General features: G+C 38.2%; 1 protein-coding gene across 6 annotated transcripts in view; it reads left to right on the top strand.

Annotated features, from left to right (window-relative positions):
- RABGAP1L (RAB GTPase activating protein 1 like) overlaps nt 1–18,274 on the top strand; it is a 254,822-nt gene that overhangs the window by 154,212 nt on the left and 82,336 nt on the right. For 5 of the 6 annotated variants that reach the window (XM_056355824.1, XM_056355823.1, XM_056355825.1 and 2 more), the window contains exons 16-18: nt 2,651–2,776; nt 4,145–4,288; nt 17,656–17,697. In XM_056355824.1, the coding sequence (XP_056211799.1) occupies nt 2,651–2,776; nt 4,145–4,288; nt 17,656–17,697 (312 nt within the window). The remainder of the gene's footprint in view (nt 1–2,650; nt 2,777–4,144; nt 4,289–17,655; nt 17,698–18,274) is intronic. The other variant, XM_056355827.1, reaches the window with a different exon arrangement.

The raw sequence follows: 18,274 nt of genomic DNA, 5'->3' as shown, positions 1-18,274 counted from the left end.
ACAGTGTTGCAGAGAAGCTTTAGACTCTTTTAAGGATAAACCTGAGTTAGTCACATTATTGCAATCCCACATACCGTGCAAATTAGCTTATCTAACAGTTATTTTGCAATTAACTTTTTACCCAAAGAAGGATTTTTAAGTTCCATTGGAAGAATAAGCCATTTTCAATACCAGAGTTGTTTAGAAATGAGTGGGTGTCGCATTCTTAACATTTGACTAATACTTCGGCTCCTCTCACTTAGTTGTGTGCTGTCATTACTATAGAGAATCACCTCTGTTTCTAGTCTTTCTGGAGTTAGAAGAAATTGCCCTGTACGTTGGGAATTCTAAATGGCAATTACACTCATTTTAATATGCCCTTTATAACATTTGCTTTCATAATAGGATATTAAACTGAAATAATCAGAGACAGGGGGAAAGGGAAGCAGTCTCAATGAGCTCATGTAAGTTGGGAGCTTCCCAGGATGCCCTCAGACTCTTTGTTTTTCTCAAATTCTCCAACCAATCTGTATGCTGTGAATGCTTGTAAGACCCTCTCTAACTCTTTATCTTTGCATGGATTTCTGGACCCCTTCCTTTCCCTTTTTTTTCTGGGACAGGATATCCTTTCTCTTCAGTGTAGATATCTTTCAGGGATGGTTGGGTAGCCTGAACCTCCATCCTGGATTTTTGTGGTTTTGCTGCTTTGGTGAAATTCCTATCAAAGGTGAGCAGGTAACTTCTAATTGCAGGGGAACAGTGTTGCCAACTCTAATCATTTTACTGTAAGTCTCACAGTATTTAACTTTTTTTTCCTTGTTGTCTATTTTTGAAGTCATTGCTATGTGAAAAACTAAAATTTCATTTTAAAAAATTGTAAATTTTTGGCTTTTTTTGATTCCAAAGAAAAGATAATTAGGGGCAAATATCTAAATGCCAAAAAATCAGAACAGAAATGCCAAAAATATGTGTTTTGCTTAAATAAAATAAGAAATGAAAACTTGATTTATGATTTTAAATTCTTGGGGTTGGTAATATTGGAGAACCTCTGTCTACTGAGAGTGAGGACTTGGTGGCCTCTGCCTGTAAACGACTTTGGCTTAGTACTTACTCTGTTCCCGTTCCCACTCCCTCTCCCTGTCTTGGGGGAGGAATGATTGTCAATGCACGTGCATTTGATTGAGCATGCAAGGTAGGTGTGCTTGTGCATGAGCATCTGTCATTTGATTAGAAATAATTGTTACTTTACCAAAAAACCTGAAATTTGCATTCATCTGATTATACAGCAGATTCAAGCCTTTTGGTCAGGATAAAACTATTTCTCCCTTTACTTTGTCTGCAGCTTTTATCCACTGTCAGTGGGGATCCATTCCATCCAGATAAAATTGTGTTAAAGAGCTTTGAGATTCATAAGAGCTTGTCCTGGGCAAATCTAGCCTAGACAGGTAGCTAGCAGCTGATCTGGCAGTTCTTTATGCTAACTAGTTACTTTCATGTATGATGTCTGAAAATGAAAATGAAAGTGTCTGCCCATGGAGACAGGCCATAATCATAGGCTGAACATAAAAGATGAAACCCTGGAGGTAAATATCAAGAGACTAAAATTCTCTTTGAAGAAAATACTGAGCTTTTTATCCATTGCTGATATTTGATGAGGGGTTGGCAAGAAGCTGAATGAGTCAATACACTAAAAGGTCAAGAGTCGTCATTCTTGATACTCAGTAATTGTTTTCATTTGTTCCAATCTGGTGCCTGCAAAAGAAAGATTATTTTTAATGTGTTTGGAAATCTGATTTGGGGTCTGCGGTGACTCTGCTTGTGCCTACCTTGTTCTTGTGTTACCTGAAGGTGTGGGGGAGATGTCTTGTCAGTGAAGGTTTCATGACACAGGGCTTCCCACAAATTCAGTGTTCAATGGGCTCAAGCCAACAAATGAAACGTCAGAGTGGCTCACATACTTTGTCTTTTAGTGCCACCTTCTAAAACTCTGTTGGATGAGAAATTCTGGTCAAAATTAAATAGAAATGACGGAGATAGGGCTTCTGGAAAAGTCATGATGTTTATAGATGGAATCAGCGCTCCTGAGGTCACAAGTAGGTTCTGATGGCAAAATTTGTGATTTCCTTACTTCTGTGGGAAACCTGACTTTAGAGAGTTTGATGTCCTGGGGTTTGCATGAAAGAAGATAAGTGTTATTTGCACTAAGAACTGGTTGTAACTTAGTTCTCCCAATTTTTTCCTGTTTAACCAGATCTCTCTCAGAAATCACTGTCATTAGTTGTTGTTTTTTCTTTTCTTTCTGTCTTTTTTTTTTAATGTTGTTTTGTAGATGACAGTTGTGTACTGGTTGTTCTCATATGTATTTGGCAGAAAGAATACTGACGACAGTTGTGCTGCTGTGGGGATGTATATGTATATGAACCTAAGATATGATCCCACATTTTCTCCAAAGAAGGTCTTACTGAGCTAAATCTAGGTGCTCATCAAGGAGAGTAGGCCCCTTGAGATTTTAATTGCTTAATTCTACATTCATAGTGCTTTGCTAAAAAATTTAATATATCCCTGGTTCTGAATTCATCATGCATAAGGTTTTTAAGTGTGTGTATTTGTGTAAGGCATTTCCAGCATCAGCTCAGTTTTTAATATTATATTTCTGTATTTTTCCAAACAGATGCCAGAGGAGCAGGCATTCTGTGTATTTGTGAAAATAATGTATGACTATGGCTTGAGGGACCTCTACAGAAATAACTTTGAAGATCTCCATTGCAAATTTTTCCAGCTGGAGAAGTTAATGCAGGTAGGGCCAGAATAACAAATTATTCTACTTTGATTAATGGAAATACTGGCATGAAGAGATTAATGCTTTGCTTCCATAAGCTACTGGACAGTAAAACCCCTCTCCTTTTGGGGGTGGGGTAGAACTAAAGCAAGGAAGTTTAATATCTGGGTCCAAACCTTGTGAGCCAGATGTGTTTCTGATTTCTTTTGTCTTTCACAAACCAGGCTTGCTGCTAATCTTTGTATCCAAGCAGAGTAGGTATCTGGGTGTTTTTCTCTCTGTTTGCTTGTTCTCCCCCCTGTTTTGTGATGGTGGTTAGAGAGAAAATAGCTGTTCTGTTAAGGCCAGAGTTTCTTTTGGACTGCCACCATCAGTGTCCTACTTTCTATGAATTATGTTGATGGTTAAGAGGTCAGGCAAATCAGGACATCCTGATGCTTATGAAATATGAATCAAGCATAGGTTATTTTGTAGATTTTACTGTGTCTTCAATACGTTGCTCTTTTATCAGATGGAATTATTTCACAGTCAGAGCAATTTAACATAAATAAATGGCTGCAAGTTTAACACATTGTTGTTCTGACTAATAAGCAGTTACTAACAGTTCATTAAGCTTTGACCTGTGCTTCTGTTAGCATAGGGAAAGCTAGCTGATGAAGTCCATTACCACAGATAACCATATATACCTCTGAGAAATATTAAAGCCAAACAAAACAGACCACTGTTAATTTAATGATCTTTTTTTCAGATGTCAAATTGTACATATTTCCCACTTGATGGATTAGAATTACATACTAATTAATTTGATACGTTGGCATATGGTGTTCTCAGTATTTACATGTGTTAACAAAGATTTTTACTTTGTTAACTGAATATGAATGTATCCTCAGTGTACAGTAGGACTATCAGTGCTTGGTTTATGTTGCTTAAATATATCCTCCTAGTTAGAGGAATGGTTTGATGGAGTTGTGTGCTTTATTGCTTCCAGGCTTTGCAAAGTGATCTCCTTGTTCTAGTATCTGTTAGTTTTTATATCAGGAGCATTTTTAGCAAGACCCAGCAAAGGAGTAACTTAAACATTATATGCTATGCATGACATACATTTCACAACTGCTCCTCCTTTCAATAAAGTTTATGTAACTTCTCAATATAATCTCAGTACATTATTTGGTACTGTGATAGGATCCACAGTGGATATTTTACTAAAAACTGTAACCATGGGCACTGAAATTTATGAAGAAACATGTTTCCATTGCTCAAAAGAAGCCAGGATTTCACTTTGTTGTGTTTTTCAGTGTTTAGCAACCTGGTAGTTACTGGCAGCGTAGATGAAGAACTCGGATTAATGAGTAATACTGAAGCATTTATTTTTTTCCTTTACTCTAGGAGCAACTACCAGACTTGCATAGCCATTTCTCAGACCTCAATTTGGAAGCTCATATGTATGCGTCCCAGTGGTTCCTCACTCTTTTTACTGCCAAGTTTCCACTCTGCATGGTCTTCCACATCATTGACTTACTACTTTGTGAGGTAAAAAAAACTTTTATTGGAAAGCCTTTTCTCCTCTCCATGCATGTTTCTTCTTTTTTTGTTTTGTTTTGTTGGAGTCATTTACCATTTAATTTTGAAGTGTGTGTAACTAAATTATGTAGAAACCATGGTTATATCGAAGAGAAGATGTTCGGTGAAATGTTGGTTTGATTTTAAAATTAGAATTGTGGATTCCCTCATTCATTGCTGAGGGATCTAATTAAGAATATCTGATGCACACATCTGTTCTTCATTTAATTTGTTAAATAATTTATTCGAAGTTAGGAATTCTAATTTCTTAAAGATACCTAGTAGTAAAAGCCTAGCAGGCTTTTAGAGGGAAAGCTCTCCAAATTGTCTGATTCAGAGTGCCCAAAGACAGTAAGGATATTGCGTGTTGCTTTGATGGCGTGGTATTAAACAAACAGTGAGAGGTGCCAAGCAGCACAACTGAATAAAGCTCTTCCCTTTTGTTTTTTACCACTGTTCCAACTGAGGAACGCATCACTGCAGATGCAAAATGGTACATTTCTGTATTGCAGATATATCTGCACTTCTTTTAAAAAACCAGACAGAATAGTGATAAGGCTGGATGGAACGTTTATGTTGGTAAAATACTAGTACTTCCTTTTGTCACTGGGAAATCAGGACATCCATGGAATTAAACCTGGTTTTGAACATGCTAGTGATTTCCCCTCTGATTTACATCAATCACAAATACTAAAAAATATAAATAAATAAAATAATTAAGAATTTTAAATGCAAAGGGTTTCACGAGTACAAAACACTGTTGACTCTAGTTCATTCTGTTAATTTTTATTGGGAAGTATTTTACTGGTGAATTTTCAGGCTCGTGGCCCATGCCTTGATAGGATTCATTATTAAACCAATATGGTTTACCACTCATAACTCACTGTTTTTTTCCTTGAGAGTATTGTTTCTTCTGCTTATTGGTGCACAGTTATCAAAAAGAGGTAGGTTAATACCACCAGGTAGCCAGGTAAGTGTGAAAGTTAGTAATGGTGAAGTGTTTTCACACTTCCATATAAATAACTGAGCTTTATTTCTTTCACAATGTCGATGATTTTAAGTAAGCAAATAGAAGAAGTAGAAAGGTTGCTAGTTTTTCTGCTCTTTGTCCTCCTCTTTGGTCATGCAGTAGGTGAATGCAATCCCTTGATCACTTTTCAACTGTTAGCGAGTTAATTTTCAGAATGAGCTGCTGGTGTGCATTTGATCATTCTTTGTCAGTTCAGTTTATTACTTCCTTCTGATCTTGATGTGGAGCTGCACTCAGAAATGACCATTTTAAGAGGTCGCTTGTCAAAAAGTACAGAACATCTTTTCATAGTGGTGATTATTGTGATAGCACTGTAGTTACATCCTGTCTGAAGCTCCTGCACTTTTTGTTATATTAAGCTTGATGATAAAATATGCTGAAGAAGTCTTTTAGTCATGGTTAATATAGATTTAATATTTAGAATGAAAAAAGAAACAACTCTTAAAACATTTGCATTCATCTCACATCTGGCAGTGTTTATCTCAGCATGCCTGAAGGGATTACTCTGGGCACAAAGGTGAAAGAATCCAAGGAGAAAGTGGGAGAGTGCAACACTAGAGTCTGCTAGAGCAAGGGAAACTTGTTAGCATTTGTGGAGGGTAATCACATAAAGTTAACGGAGCCTCTTTTACAACAGCTAAAAATAAACCAGAAATGGTTAGAAAATGGATTGCAAGTGAGAAGATACTTGTAGACATCTTGAGAAACAGTGGGGCAGTGTGAGGCAATGGTGTAGACTATCAGGAAGCTGTTCCTAAGATTCATGAGTCAACTAGGCTGAAGTAACAGGCGCTTCTGAGAATTTGTGGGAGGAGTGTAGATTAAAATCATATTAAAATAAAAATGTAGTTGGCTCTCATCATAGAAGTAAAATCTGAAGGCTTATGGCTATAGAGTAAGAAAGAATCTATTCCTTAATGGAGGACTGAAATCATACTGTGAACCTGTCTGTCTGGTCAGCCTCCAGAAGGAGGAATGAAGCCGTCAAAACTAAATAAATAAATTTGTCTGCATTAAATTGTTCCTTACTTTATCTCTGAACAAACAGCATGCCTGTAATTCCAGCAACTGGAAGGAGAAAAAACAGTTGCAGCTGCTAACAGTGGAACAAAAAAAAAATCCTGCAAAAAAATCCTCAAAAAATCAAGAAGTCTTTGAAGTGTCATATGTTTTTAAAAACAAGCTTCCAGCCTTCTCGTTAATTTGTCATAGATACAGATGAATTTTAAATAGCCTTCAACTTCCTTCCTGACTGTGTTTTCTCCACATCCCTGTCCTGTCTGTTGTTGACAAAATGTTTACATCCTATGTAACTCCTTTATGAAAGAAAAATACTAGGGGAAGAAAAACAGATAAAACCATTGCTGAATGGGTGCTGCCAACTAGTCATTCCAAGGGAGCTTCTCTGGAGTCCATGGAAATATTTGAATTATGGATGAACAGTTCGTGTCAACCAAGAGGTTTTGCATGTGCTTCGTTTTTTTAGATTTTGACTGCAGCTGGAAGAATGAAATTGGTCTTTACAGATACTCTTTAACTCTCAATCCAGAGAGGAAAAATACCTGTGGGAGATCCTGCAGTTTCGCCACTAACCAGGGAAGGTCATGTCCTTCTCTTGCACGCACAGTGGGACAGCAGCACAAGCCGGGCTGTGGACCTCCTGGGCAGGAGCATATCCTGGGAAAAAGTAGCTAAATTTATGATGGGAATTAAATTTTATGGAGAAATTTTTAAAATTCCATCAAAGCGAGTGACATTACACTCCAGGTCTTTTCATTGTTCTCATGTTAAATATGACTTGATAGAAAGAACAGTTTTCTTTAAATTCATATGGATTTGGGACTTGCCATGGCCTCTGTGTGATTCTGAGTTCTTTTATCTTGTTGTCTTCCTAAGACCTTTTGGTGTTTTGTTTCTTTAAGTTGTCTCCAGGCTGTTGAGGATGTGACTCAACTGCCAAATTATCTACATTTCCAGTGGCCATAGAATATTGTCTCAGTGACTTTGGGACAGAATCCGTCACCCATCCTCATCTAAACAGAAAATATTTTGGAGTTCTTTGTCTTTCCTACAACAGAAACTTGAGGAAGATCTTGGGCTTGCAGGCAGGTACTCCATACCATGGTACATACTATAAGGCTTGACTGCCCATTATAAAAACACAAACATATTGATCTAGTTGAAACTTTTCATGTGATTACAGCAAAGTGCATGTTTTTGTCTACATAGGTATATTTTAACAAGTCGGTATCAACTGAAAAGCTTTCCACAATGTTCCTTTCAGGTGCCTGTTTCAAGTTTCCTTTGTCTCTTCCCCTTTCACGATTTCTGTTTGCATTGAAGAACAACTTTGTTGATGAAAGTCAGAGTTGGTTTTGGACATGCCAATCTTATTTATCAATATGACATTATGTTACTGACCACTCTGAGCTTGCTCTGCTTTGCTGTCTCTTTTTCTTCCATCTTAAATTATTTCAAGTCATGCTCAGAAGTAGCGACTCGTCTAGATAAAGTGCTTGTTGCTTAGAGCTGTCCCATGTGCAGTAACTGCACCTGGGTTGTACTATAGATTATCAGAGAGTTGACATTTAACTTCATTGTGCATCTTTAAATGTTCACTTTAAAATGAAAATGTGTTTTAAAAGCACTAGATAAGTTACCTTAATTAGGCATTTAGAAGAGGAAAAAAAAAAATCAAACGAGTTGACAGACAAGTTTTAAGCATTTTTAAAATTTTCATTATTTTTTCCTATTTAAAAAAGAAAATACTGTAACTGGTTGTGATATATACAGTACTGCCAAAACTAAAGGAGGGTCCGAGTTCAAACTGTCAATTCCATTATTAACCTACAATTTCAAGTTGCTACTGGTCACCTCTGTTTTGAGTCGATTTGACTATTTTTATGTGCAGTTCTTGTCGATATAAAATACTTAAGGATTATGGTTTTCTCCTTTTAAGGAGTATATAAAAAAAACCCTACTACATGCTGCCTTTTCTGGGCTGGTACAGATATTTTTGTATTTTAGTGTCAGTAATTACATAGTCTTGTTACAAAAATTAATACTTTGACTACTAAGCTGCTGCTCTGTGATCAAGACTGAATAGAAGGGGATGCAACTGATTATCAGTTTTGAATAGGAAATAATTTAATGTGTTGTAATATAAGTGATAACAAAGAAGTGAAACTACCTTTCACAGGACCACATAGCAGCACAGTGGAAGAAGTGCGAATTGAAAGGTAGATAGCATCATTCCTTAGTGTTTGTTTGTCAACTAGAGCTTTCCAAACTTTGTATGAAATAACTGTTAGAAGAAGTTTTGAGAAACTGTGATAAAGGCCAATGGGTGTTTTTAAAAATCTTTTACAATGTGAATGACTTGGCGCTAGTAAATGCGCACCTATTGATAGTAAAAATGTGGCACCGTGTTGAGTAGTTGTGGTTCCTAGGAGCACTGCTTCGTAATGAAATAATGAAAATCTTAGAGGAATTATAACTATTGGCGCTGAAGATTTGATGTCTGTCTTATGTGCGTCTTGCTGAAGAATGGATGTGCCAGGAAACACTACACCGTATGGTATCCCTCAGATGCTAAGACCAGTCATCTCTGTGTGTTAGTACTGAGTAGTAGATACCATAATAGCCTGCTATTTTTTATCTATCACTGTCAGATACTTCTGTGATGCCTTCCACAGAGTTGAGAAAGAACAGATTAACATTTTAATTTGTTAAACTTCCTCAGGAATTGAGTCAGGAACAAGCCCACTTCCTCTTTAAATCTGCACTCAGGTGAAATGTGAATTAAATAAAAGATTGTGTACAGTTACTTATCTTCTGTAGATCTATAGGGGAAGAAAACTTGAACTTTTTGGAATTACCTATTGTTGACATATTGTCTATGTTTATTAACCCTTCCAGTTATGAATGTTTTAATAGATCTTATAAAACAGCAAACTGGGCTTGCTAGAAACAAGATCGCTTTTAGTAAGAGCATATTAAAAGCTAGGCTTAAATTCTGAGTAGGTATAGGTCTGTGCTAAAGCTGCTTGCATTATTTCAGTACTCTTTGCAGAAGTAAAGTCAGTGGAAAAGGGGGTGGGTGGGTGGGTGTGCGTGGGTGGGTGTGGGGTTTTTTCCTTCTTACAAGGACAGGAGATTAGACTTTGGCATTTGGACTGCCTTTCCTCCTGTCCATTGCTCTTTCCATTATGCCTGCGAGGGAGCTAAGTCTCCTCCACTGCTGTTTCATGTAAAGACACTGGAAAGGATTTCTTTCTGAGACTGCTGTAACTAGCTTTTAATTAATTTAAGAAGAAAGAGAATAGGTTGTCTCTCAGACTCCAGATGGAAGACTAGAATTTGAACATCCATGTCCAGTGGTAATGCTTGTTTGCTACATTCAAGCATCTGTTGACATGTCAGCCATTACAATCTTTTTGGTTGCAAAAACTTGAGGTCTGCAATGGAGTTAGCTCAGGTTTCCTGGCTGTGGATGTGGATGTTTTGCTTTTATGTATTTAGATGAGTTATTTAAATCCAAGCTAAAAGTAATTTCAGCGTAATTTATCTGATGACTACAGCTGTATTCCACTGTGGGGTTTTTCCAGTTTTAATTTCAGCAGAAATTAAAGTAAAAAGAAAGGAAAAAGGACGTAGTATTTTATTGTGTCTGATGCATGAGGAACTTTTAAAGCCTTTGTTGAGTGTATGCTTATAACATTGAGATTATAATGATAAAGAATTTTAAGTTTTTTTCAAAGTGAAGGTCATAAGAAGTACTAGGTGTTTGGATATACAATTTCAATTAACAATAGAAATTATGTAATACCATGTTCTGTATTGCCACACGGACAGGGGAACACAAAACGTTCTATTTAATTCTAAAGCTACACAGAATTTATAATAATTCAAGCCTGGACTGAGGAGAACAGTATTTTAATAGAGTACATCTGAGAGGTTCTTGGAGAGCCACAAGGTTTAGCATAACCCTTTACGCTATGTTGTCCAGCTGCTCCTGTGAGCATCCATAATTTATGTGTCTTCCATTCATAGCTGCAGCTTGTTGATCCCCAAAATAACAAAGCTGCAATAAATGCTCACCATGAGCAAAGAAAAAAAGAGTCTCACAACAATCTGCAGTTCAAGATAACTTATGTGAACAGGAGGTACCTTTTTGGTGATGTTAATAGATGTTGTGGTCCTGAAATGTTGCTTCTGTTTCAGAAAATGTTCTAAGGTACCGGTGACAGTCGCCGAAGATGAGGGACCTGTTTGAATGACCTAGTTTGCACCTTAGAGGGAAGAAGCATCTAATGCGATGTCACAGTATGGCTCTGAGTTACTTTCCCAATTGCTACTGAAATATTTTAGCCACTTACTAGTTGATGTTCACTTGGCTGATTTTTCTAGGAATACAGTAAATTTCCATAATGCTTACTTAACACCAGTGCCATCTGCTGTATTTGAATAACAGCATATTCTAAGCAGTCTTGGCAGTCCTCAAAAACGCTTCAGAAATAACTGAAAGAAAGTATCACAAATGGGAGAGTGATATTCCGTGAACAAATCCAGGAAGCTAGGCTAATTTGGGGACTGTTTTTAAAAAAGAGGATAGCACAGTCTGCCTGTGCCAAAACATTTTCCATTACTTCGTGCTTGGCATCTTGAGGCCGTACTGAATTTTCTGAGTATGTAAAATCAAAACGTGAACTTTGCATTCAGGTGGCTGTCGGAAAGGAAGAATGAATGTCGGAGTGTAGAGGGACAAGGGCCAGGACTGTGTGGTGGCAGAGAAAGGGCGAAGATGGGGAATGAATGCTGGGAAAGAGATCAGAGCGCAGGGAAGCAGGACATGGATTTAACATGGGCAGGCATTTGTCTTTGTGTTATGTGACCACATGTGGAGGGGGAAGGAGGCACAGCTCTCTGTCACGAGGTGTTCTCAACCCCTCATCTTGTCTCCTCTCAAGGAAACTGGGATCTGGAGGATTCCTGCTCCTCCAAGCATGTCTAACAGCCATTCCCTGTTCCCCATGAGAGCTGGAGGACCTGTGTTAGCTACAGAGATACAAGACCTCTGTGTCTGTCCTCCTTATATGTATGTGATACAGCCCTTGATGCCTAGGCCCCTTTCTTCATCCCCATATTAATCAGGTTTGGGAAGAGGGAAAGGATTGTCTAAACCCCCTGTAATTTAAACTTAAACTTTGGAAAACCAGAATAGTAATGTTAGTGCCTATAAGCAGCTGCCTGTGAATTAGGAGCATGTCACTGCAGAAATACCTGAAGGCAGGGAGCAGTTTGGTACATGAAAATGAGTTCAGATTCTGTGGCGGTAATTTTTATTCTTCGAAAACAGTCACAGAAGCTGGAGACAAAAAGGCGCTAATCTCATAGCACTCTACCTTCATTCAGCCGTAGCAACATCTCAGCAGCAAATTATGTGAAAATCACCCAAAACATGTAAACATTCACTAGAACTTCTAAATCCCATTCATTTTTGTTGAAAGCAACCAACCAAACAAAATTTCATATGAAATCATACTAATACAGGTTCATGGTTGCCTAGTAGTAGTTATCATGTGCCTTTTCATGCTGCAAAATACACAAAGGTGGCACAATAAATGCTGAATCCCATGGTGCCATTTTTACCATCTCCCTGGTACCTGCTTACCTAATAATTGAGTCAACTGGTTTTAATTTGGTTTGTGTATTAGTCACAGCATCATCGTATCAGGATGGAGATTGCTGTGTTTTTTTTCTTTCTTGTGTTGTAGCGTTTCCCAGTGTGAGCTCCTGTGGTAGGCAGTGTGTATGGAGTCACTGGGGGAAGCCCAGTCTAAAGAGTCCAACTGTACCTCATATGTTAGCAGTAAGATCTCTATGCAGTTTGATTTTTCTTTTCTTTTTTGCCTTTTCTCTCTCTAATATAACTGTTAGTAAGAAAGCTGTATCTGTTGCTTATACAAAGCTTGCTATTTTATGTTGTGCCTTATCTGAGTGAGTTAACCTTCCTTCCCCTTAGTTGTCATTGAAATAGAATGAATGTACAAGCTACACAAACTATCCGAGTAAAAGATGTTAATTAACATGTGTATCCCTGCAGAGCATGCTCCGAGTCTGTTACTTACAAAGAGAAATCTGAGCTCCAGACCATATATTTATTTTGTCAGCAAGTTAAATACATTTGTGACATTCCTAAAGTTTATTGTGTGTTCTCAACATATTACAGTTGCTAAATAAGTATTTTGCTGGAAACAATCCAAACCGTAAATAGAATTTTAATTCTTCTTTAGAGTTTGTAACCCCAATTACCCTCTGCAGCTCCTTTGAAAGAGTATGCAACTGAACACATAATTATGAAACACTTTCGAATTATGAAACAATGTCAAATTAACTTCAGTTGAATAGCTAATCTCTCTTTAGCAAAAAAGGAAAATTCAGTTATTAGAAAGCTGGAACAGGTTAACTGGTTTTCCTGATGGCATGGCATGTGAGGCTTGAGACTTCTCTGACCTTAAGGAGGTGCTCAGTTGACTTTCACATACATCTGCTTTACCTGGTGCTGAACTTCAGAGAATATTGCATCGGTGTCTTCACTGTTTTCTTCTACATGTTGTGCGTATCTAGGAGCAAAACCACAGATAAGAACACTGATAAAAAAAGTGAATTTTCAATATTTTTTTTCTAAGAGATTCACTTCCTTTTGTTTGTGAAAATGATGCAGAGGGTATTGCCATGTAACCAGAGGAAGGTCCGTTAGGTCACCTTGGTTGGAGGGGGAGAGATGCTAGCAACTATTATAGCCTACCTTCTCCCAGAGGCTTCTGGCATTGAAGAGAAGCTTTAAAACAGGACCTAAATTCCACAGTCATCCCCTAGGCAGATGTGGTCCAGATAACCGCGTGATTAAATCGTTTGGCCTAACTCTTCTGTCAGCTTCATGCGGGGCTGTTGAGCTTTGCTAGTAGCAAGTGTTAGTTTGCTGCCCCCTTAACTTCCCTTTTTCAGGTCTCTGGGTAGATGGGCTGGGTCAGATGGGTATATGTGCTTCCTCCCTTCCAAAGGAAGCCACAGGCATCCTGTCTGTCACAGAGATCTCATTAAAGACAAACTGGATCCTGCAAAATCAGATCTTTACCATTTGCTGTTCTTTGTTCCCGATCTTCTTTTCAGGCCTTTTCAAAAGTCACCTTGTTTCAGAGTGCAGAGGGACTCAAAGTGAGGACCCTTCAAAGAGGGCTTCTATCTGCAGAAGGAATCTTGGCTTCAGAGGGAGTTAAGGAACAGTGAAAATCTCTTGCTAGAAGAGAGTTAACATAGTAAGATTAACACTTACTTTAAGCCAGTCTTAATTTCGTGCATGTGTATCATGCAGTTGAAGTGTTTCATTTTTACAGTCTCATGAGATACAGTTTCACGATTTTGCCCGAGAGAATGTTACCTACAATCCTGTTGGAAATTAGGGTCTTTTGGCCATAAATAAATAAGCAGATGCTTCCGTAAAGCGCAGTCTAAGTGAGTTAAATGGTGGTTTACTGGATGGTGAGCTTTCATCCCAGCACTATCGTCCCAGTAAGTACAAAGGGTTCTTCTGCAAAACGATGGTCCTTCTTCTGAAGTAAGTGCTGTCCTACGCAAGTCGTCATAAAGCAGAGCACGGTCAGTGTGGCAGGCAGCAGGCGCTGGAAGGAGGCTGGAAGGTGGCACAAACGCTAACATTTTCCTTTTCCTGACCCTTATCTTACCCTCGTGACTGCAGAAGTCGAGGGGTTGTCTGCTTTGAGACGAGCCTGTTCCTTCTCCAGAACTGCTGAGCTTAATGAGATCTCTTAAAATGCTCTGGGCCTCTACACCAGCTTAAGAGAATTTTTAAATAGCACCTGTCGGAAACCAGAAGATCCTGTGCAGATGCTTAACTAGGCAGATAAGCCAGGCTGTCATAGAAACTGCTAACCTTCTGCAAAAGGCTAGTTAAAAGCTCCGAAGAGAACGATACCCACATGCCTTGTTTCTGGGATTTTTGCCTGTGGGCTTAATGTCTGTGCAGGCTGCACACTCCTCCTGCATTTACTCACCAGCAGCAAAGCCTCTCAGGTTGAAAAACACAGGAACAGCAGCATCATGGAGAAGCAATATGACATGATGATAAGCCCCTACCCATTCCTGTACTCTTATAACAGTTCTTGTTTAGTGAGTGTATATTTTTACTTCTGTCTGTTGTATATTAACCCCCCCCAAGCGTTTAGGCAATTACAAACAACTTTCACATTTGCATTTTTTTTAAATATTAAGATGAGATTTGCATGACAGTAAAGCATTTATTTCAAAGTGCCTAGTTAAACATATGACCTTTGATTTTAAAAAGTAATTATCCAAAGCTTATTTCGTATGGGCTCCCTTCTCTTTCCCCCTTGTGGATGATTTGTATGTACTTTCATGTTTCCATTATAAAATTGCTGGAGGGATATTGCTAGCAATGATTTATATGTCTGGTGCACATTGGTATTTTTGGTCCTTCTTCTAAAATAGATGGAGAAGTTTAAGCTGAATCTTATAAATCAGTGTGTGGTAAATGAAGTAGGATTTTAAATAAGAGATTGGGGGAAAAATGAGCTGAGCCTTCTTTTTCATAATCATTAAGCTTGGCTATGTCAGAATAGTCTTGCATGCATTAGGAAAAAAATAGCTCAAGTATGTGGATCAGCGGGTATAAAGTGCCTTGTTACGATGGGTAGGTAAGGCACTGCATTTGAAATCTAAAGCATCTTGCTGTAAACCCAAACACGAGTAGATGCCTCACTGTAGGTGGCCAGATGACACCTCCAGTCCCTCAGCTGTCGGGGGTATGTTAATCCTCCAGGTCCAGCAAGTCCAGGCTGGTCAGTGTGGAGCTGCAGCACCTGCTGCCTCAGGTCTGAAATACCGCCTGGATTTGGGGGTTCCCTCTCCTGCTGAGGAAAGAGGGAGGTGCGGAATGTTTTCTGTTCCCAGGAGTAGCAGAGTGCCACTCAGGACAGCTGTATAATGAAGGTTTTTAAGTCCTTTTGGTGTTCTGATTTTAGGGGGCTTGTGTGTTGTCAGTAATGTGAGGGAGTCTGCCTGCTGCCCTTTGCCCAGTGGGGCTAGAAAAAGAGCTGAAGATTCTCAAAGCAGGAAAACTATTCTGCTGCGTTTGCTATCCACGTGAAGAGTGATCCTCTAGGAGGAGTACCAGGAGAGAGTCTGATTAGTTTGAATTCAGAAGTGATGTGAATTTTGGGCAGATCAGAAAAAAATTATATCGAAAATAAATGAAAACTGGTTTGGTTTTCTTTTGGGTTTTTTTTTTTTTTGGTAGTGTCAGAAAATACACAGGATACTAATTCCTCAGTAATCCAACAATTAGACAGAATACTCCTACTCATAAAATAACAAAATCTGATCAATCAGTTAAGAAGAAAGCACAGTGTTTGTGATGCCTTGTAGCAGTGTGTCTCTGATTTGTAGGTTGTATGTTCACAGCAAATCCTCTCTGTTGGGAAATAAAAGTTGATGTCATGACCATGTGGAATGATATGTTGACTTCAGGTTGATATTTGGAATAAAACTGAGAGTACTATGAACTTATTTTGCTGCTGGTGGTGCTAGTATTATCAGTGTCATGACTGAAATTCACAGATAGACTTTTTTTTTTTCCTGTTAAAAAGAAGTATAAAAAGCGAAGTAACCTTGAAATACTTGTTCTATTTGGAAGAAGGGTTTCCTGTTGATGAAGCCAGGTTCAGTCCTGCTACAATTGTGACCTCTAGTGGAAAAAGTCAGTTTGATATCATAATGATTATGCGTCAAATTGCAAATTAATTCACAGAGTGTTGCAATATTCATTATATCTAATGTCGTAGCATTTCCAAGACTAATTAATGGTACCTTCAAGGCACCATACTACCCATGTAAAAAAATGCAATTTCTTCTCAAGAATACCTCTGAACAGTCTCTGCAGATTTTTATGAAAGCTAATTTTTATAGAAATATGATCTCAGACTTCCAGTAAGAGACTTGGAAAAATATGCAGTTGCAGAAGCAGAAATTCATTGGAGAAGTTTCCCTTAGAAAAAGTCCTGTTGTTATCCCACAATGATATGTATTGCAACGACAGTATTCCTTGTGTGCAAATTTTTAGGTATCAGCTCTGAAAGACATTATAAGAAAAGATTTATCATGCCATTAAACAAGCAGGCAAGAGGATTTGTAAAATACAATCTAGGAAAATAGTCTGAACGCAAAGTACATAGTACAAATGAGACTTGCATATGGTATTTTTCATTATTTCAATGAACACAAAGCTCTTTATAATCTTAAATAATCAAGATATGTAGGCTACAGACAGGAGAGGTGCTTCCAGCAGCAGAGGCAATGTGTGCTTTGCCAGCAAGGCTGTCAGCTTGCATCCTCTGGCCTGATCTGCCCCTGGCTACTTTTCCAAGCAGGACCCCAGGAGCAGTTTCAGTTAGGCTGCTCCAAAGGAGCCTCATTCAGGGTACATGTTGCCCTTCCCTCTGCAAAAATCTCCAAGTCTTAATTGTCAAAATAAAACGATGTTGAACAAAAGCAGAGGAATACTATTTCATATTTTTGTATGCAACGTAAGTGGAAATGTAGCCTTTTTCACCCCTCTGTGATCAGTCACATGAGTGGGTTTTACTTTCTTTGATTTTTAAATAATTTCACATCATCACTGTATTTTTCACTGAATAGATTTCTGTACACTTGTGTTTCCAGCTTTATCAAAACAGAAGGCAACTCTTTGATACAGACATCAGCTTGCTTACCTTTGAAATAGTTTGGACTTTTGGTTAATAGCAGCGAAAAAGGTGTATTGTGTACTCGTGGGGTCTTTTTTCTTTCATTTTGGTTCTTTTTTTACAGTTTGAGCATGAAAGATTGTACATGGTTAAACTGAGCTAAGCTCAGTTACTTGGCAAAAATGCTATCAACTAGAATGTTTATTGTGGTTTTTTTGATGCACTGCTCGTGAAAACCAGCATTGACAGGTACTGAAACGATGTAGGGATATTCTGTCGCATCCATAGCACCTGATTAATTGAACAGTAACATTCCAAAAGCTCCAAAGAGCTGTCTTCTTCCCCAGCCGGGAGTTTGGAACCTGTGCCTTGGGGCTTTAATGATGAACTTTGAAGTGTAGCAGGGAAGAGGGAGGCATTCCCCAGAGACTGGCAGCATCTAGTTTTGATGCTACATAGTAAGTAATAGGGAAGAGAGGCTGGTATGCTGGGACTGACTGAAGTATTTTTCTTCTTATTTTCAGGGTATGAACATAATCTTCCATGTAGCCTTGGCTCTCTTAAAGGTAAGTCATTGATTAGAAAGGGTTTGTTTGTTTCTATTTTCAATGTTATTAAACTGTATGGACTATTTTCTTAGCTTAATATATCATCTCTAAGGGAACAATAATAGTGGGGCTTCTGGAGGAGAGAACGCATGACAAATATCTATTTGGATAGAGATATCTTCAAAATTGTACTTACAGTAGGTCTGTTTCTATTAAACTTGATCGTGTCACAAAGTTCATGGAACAAGGAGTGCAGTCTAAGGATTTAAAAGTCTCGTGTAATTACTATTAAGAAAACAATTCTGATTCACAGCATATTTATTTTGTGGCTGGGTTCTTTAATATAAATATTCAAGATGCATGTGGTTGAATATTATTTGGTATCGAATGTATTTGTAATGTTAAGAGAGGAATGGAAGTCTTTTATAATATGGAGAACTTCTATCTTTGGCTTTGACACAAAATTTACCTGAACAAACAAACAAGTAAACCTTTAAGTAAAGCATTGGCCCTTTTGATGCCAGTGAGATAGCTCAAAGTTAACTTACATCAACCTTCACAAGTTGGCTCTAGTTGAAATCCAGTACAGGTTCAG

Source organism: Falco biarmicus, chromosome 11 (genome assembly GCF_023638135.1).
Source record: "Falco biarmicus isolate bFalBia1 chromosome 11, bFalBia1.pri, whole genome shotgun sequence".
Lineage (NCBI taxonomy): Eukaryota > Metazoa > Chordata > Aves > Falconiformes > Falconidae > Falco > Falco biarmicus.
This window is presented reverse-complemented; position numbering and strand designations above follow the sequence as displayed.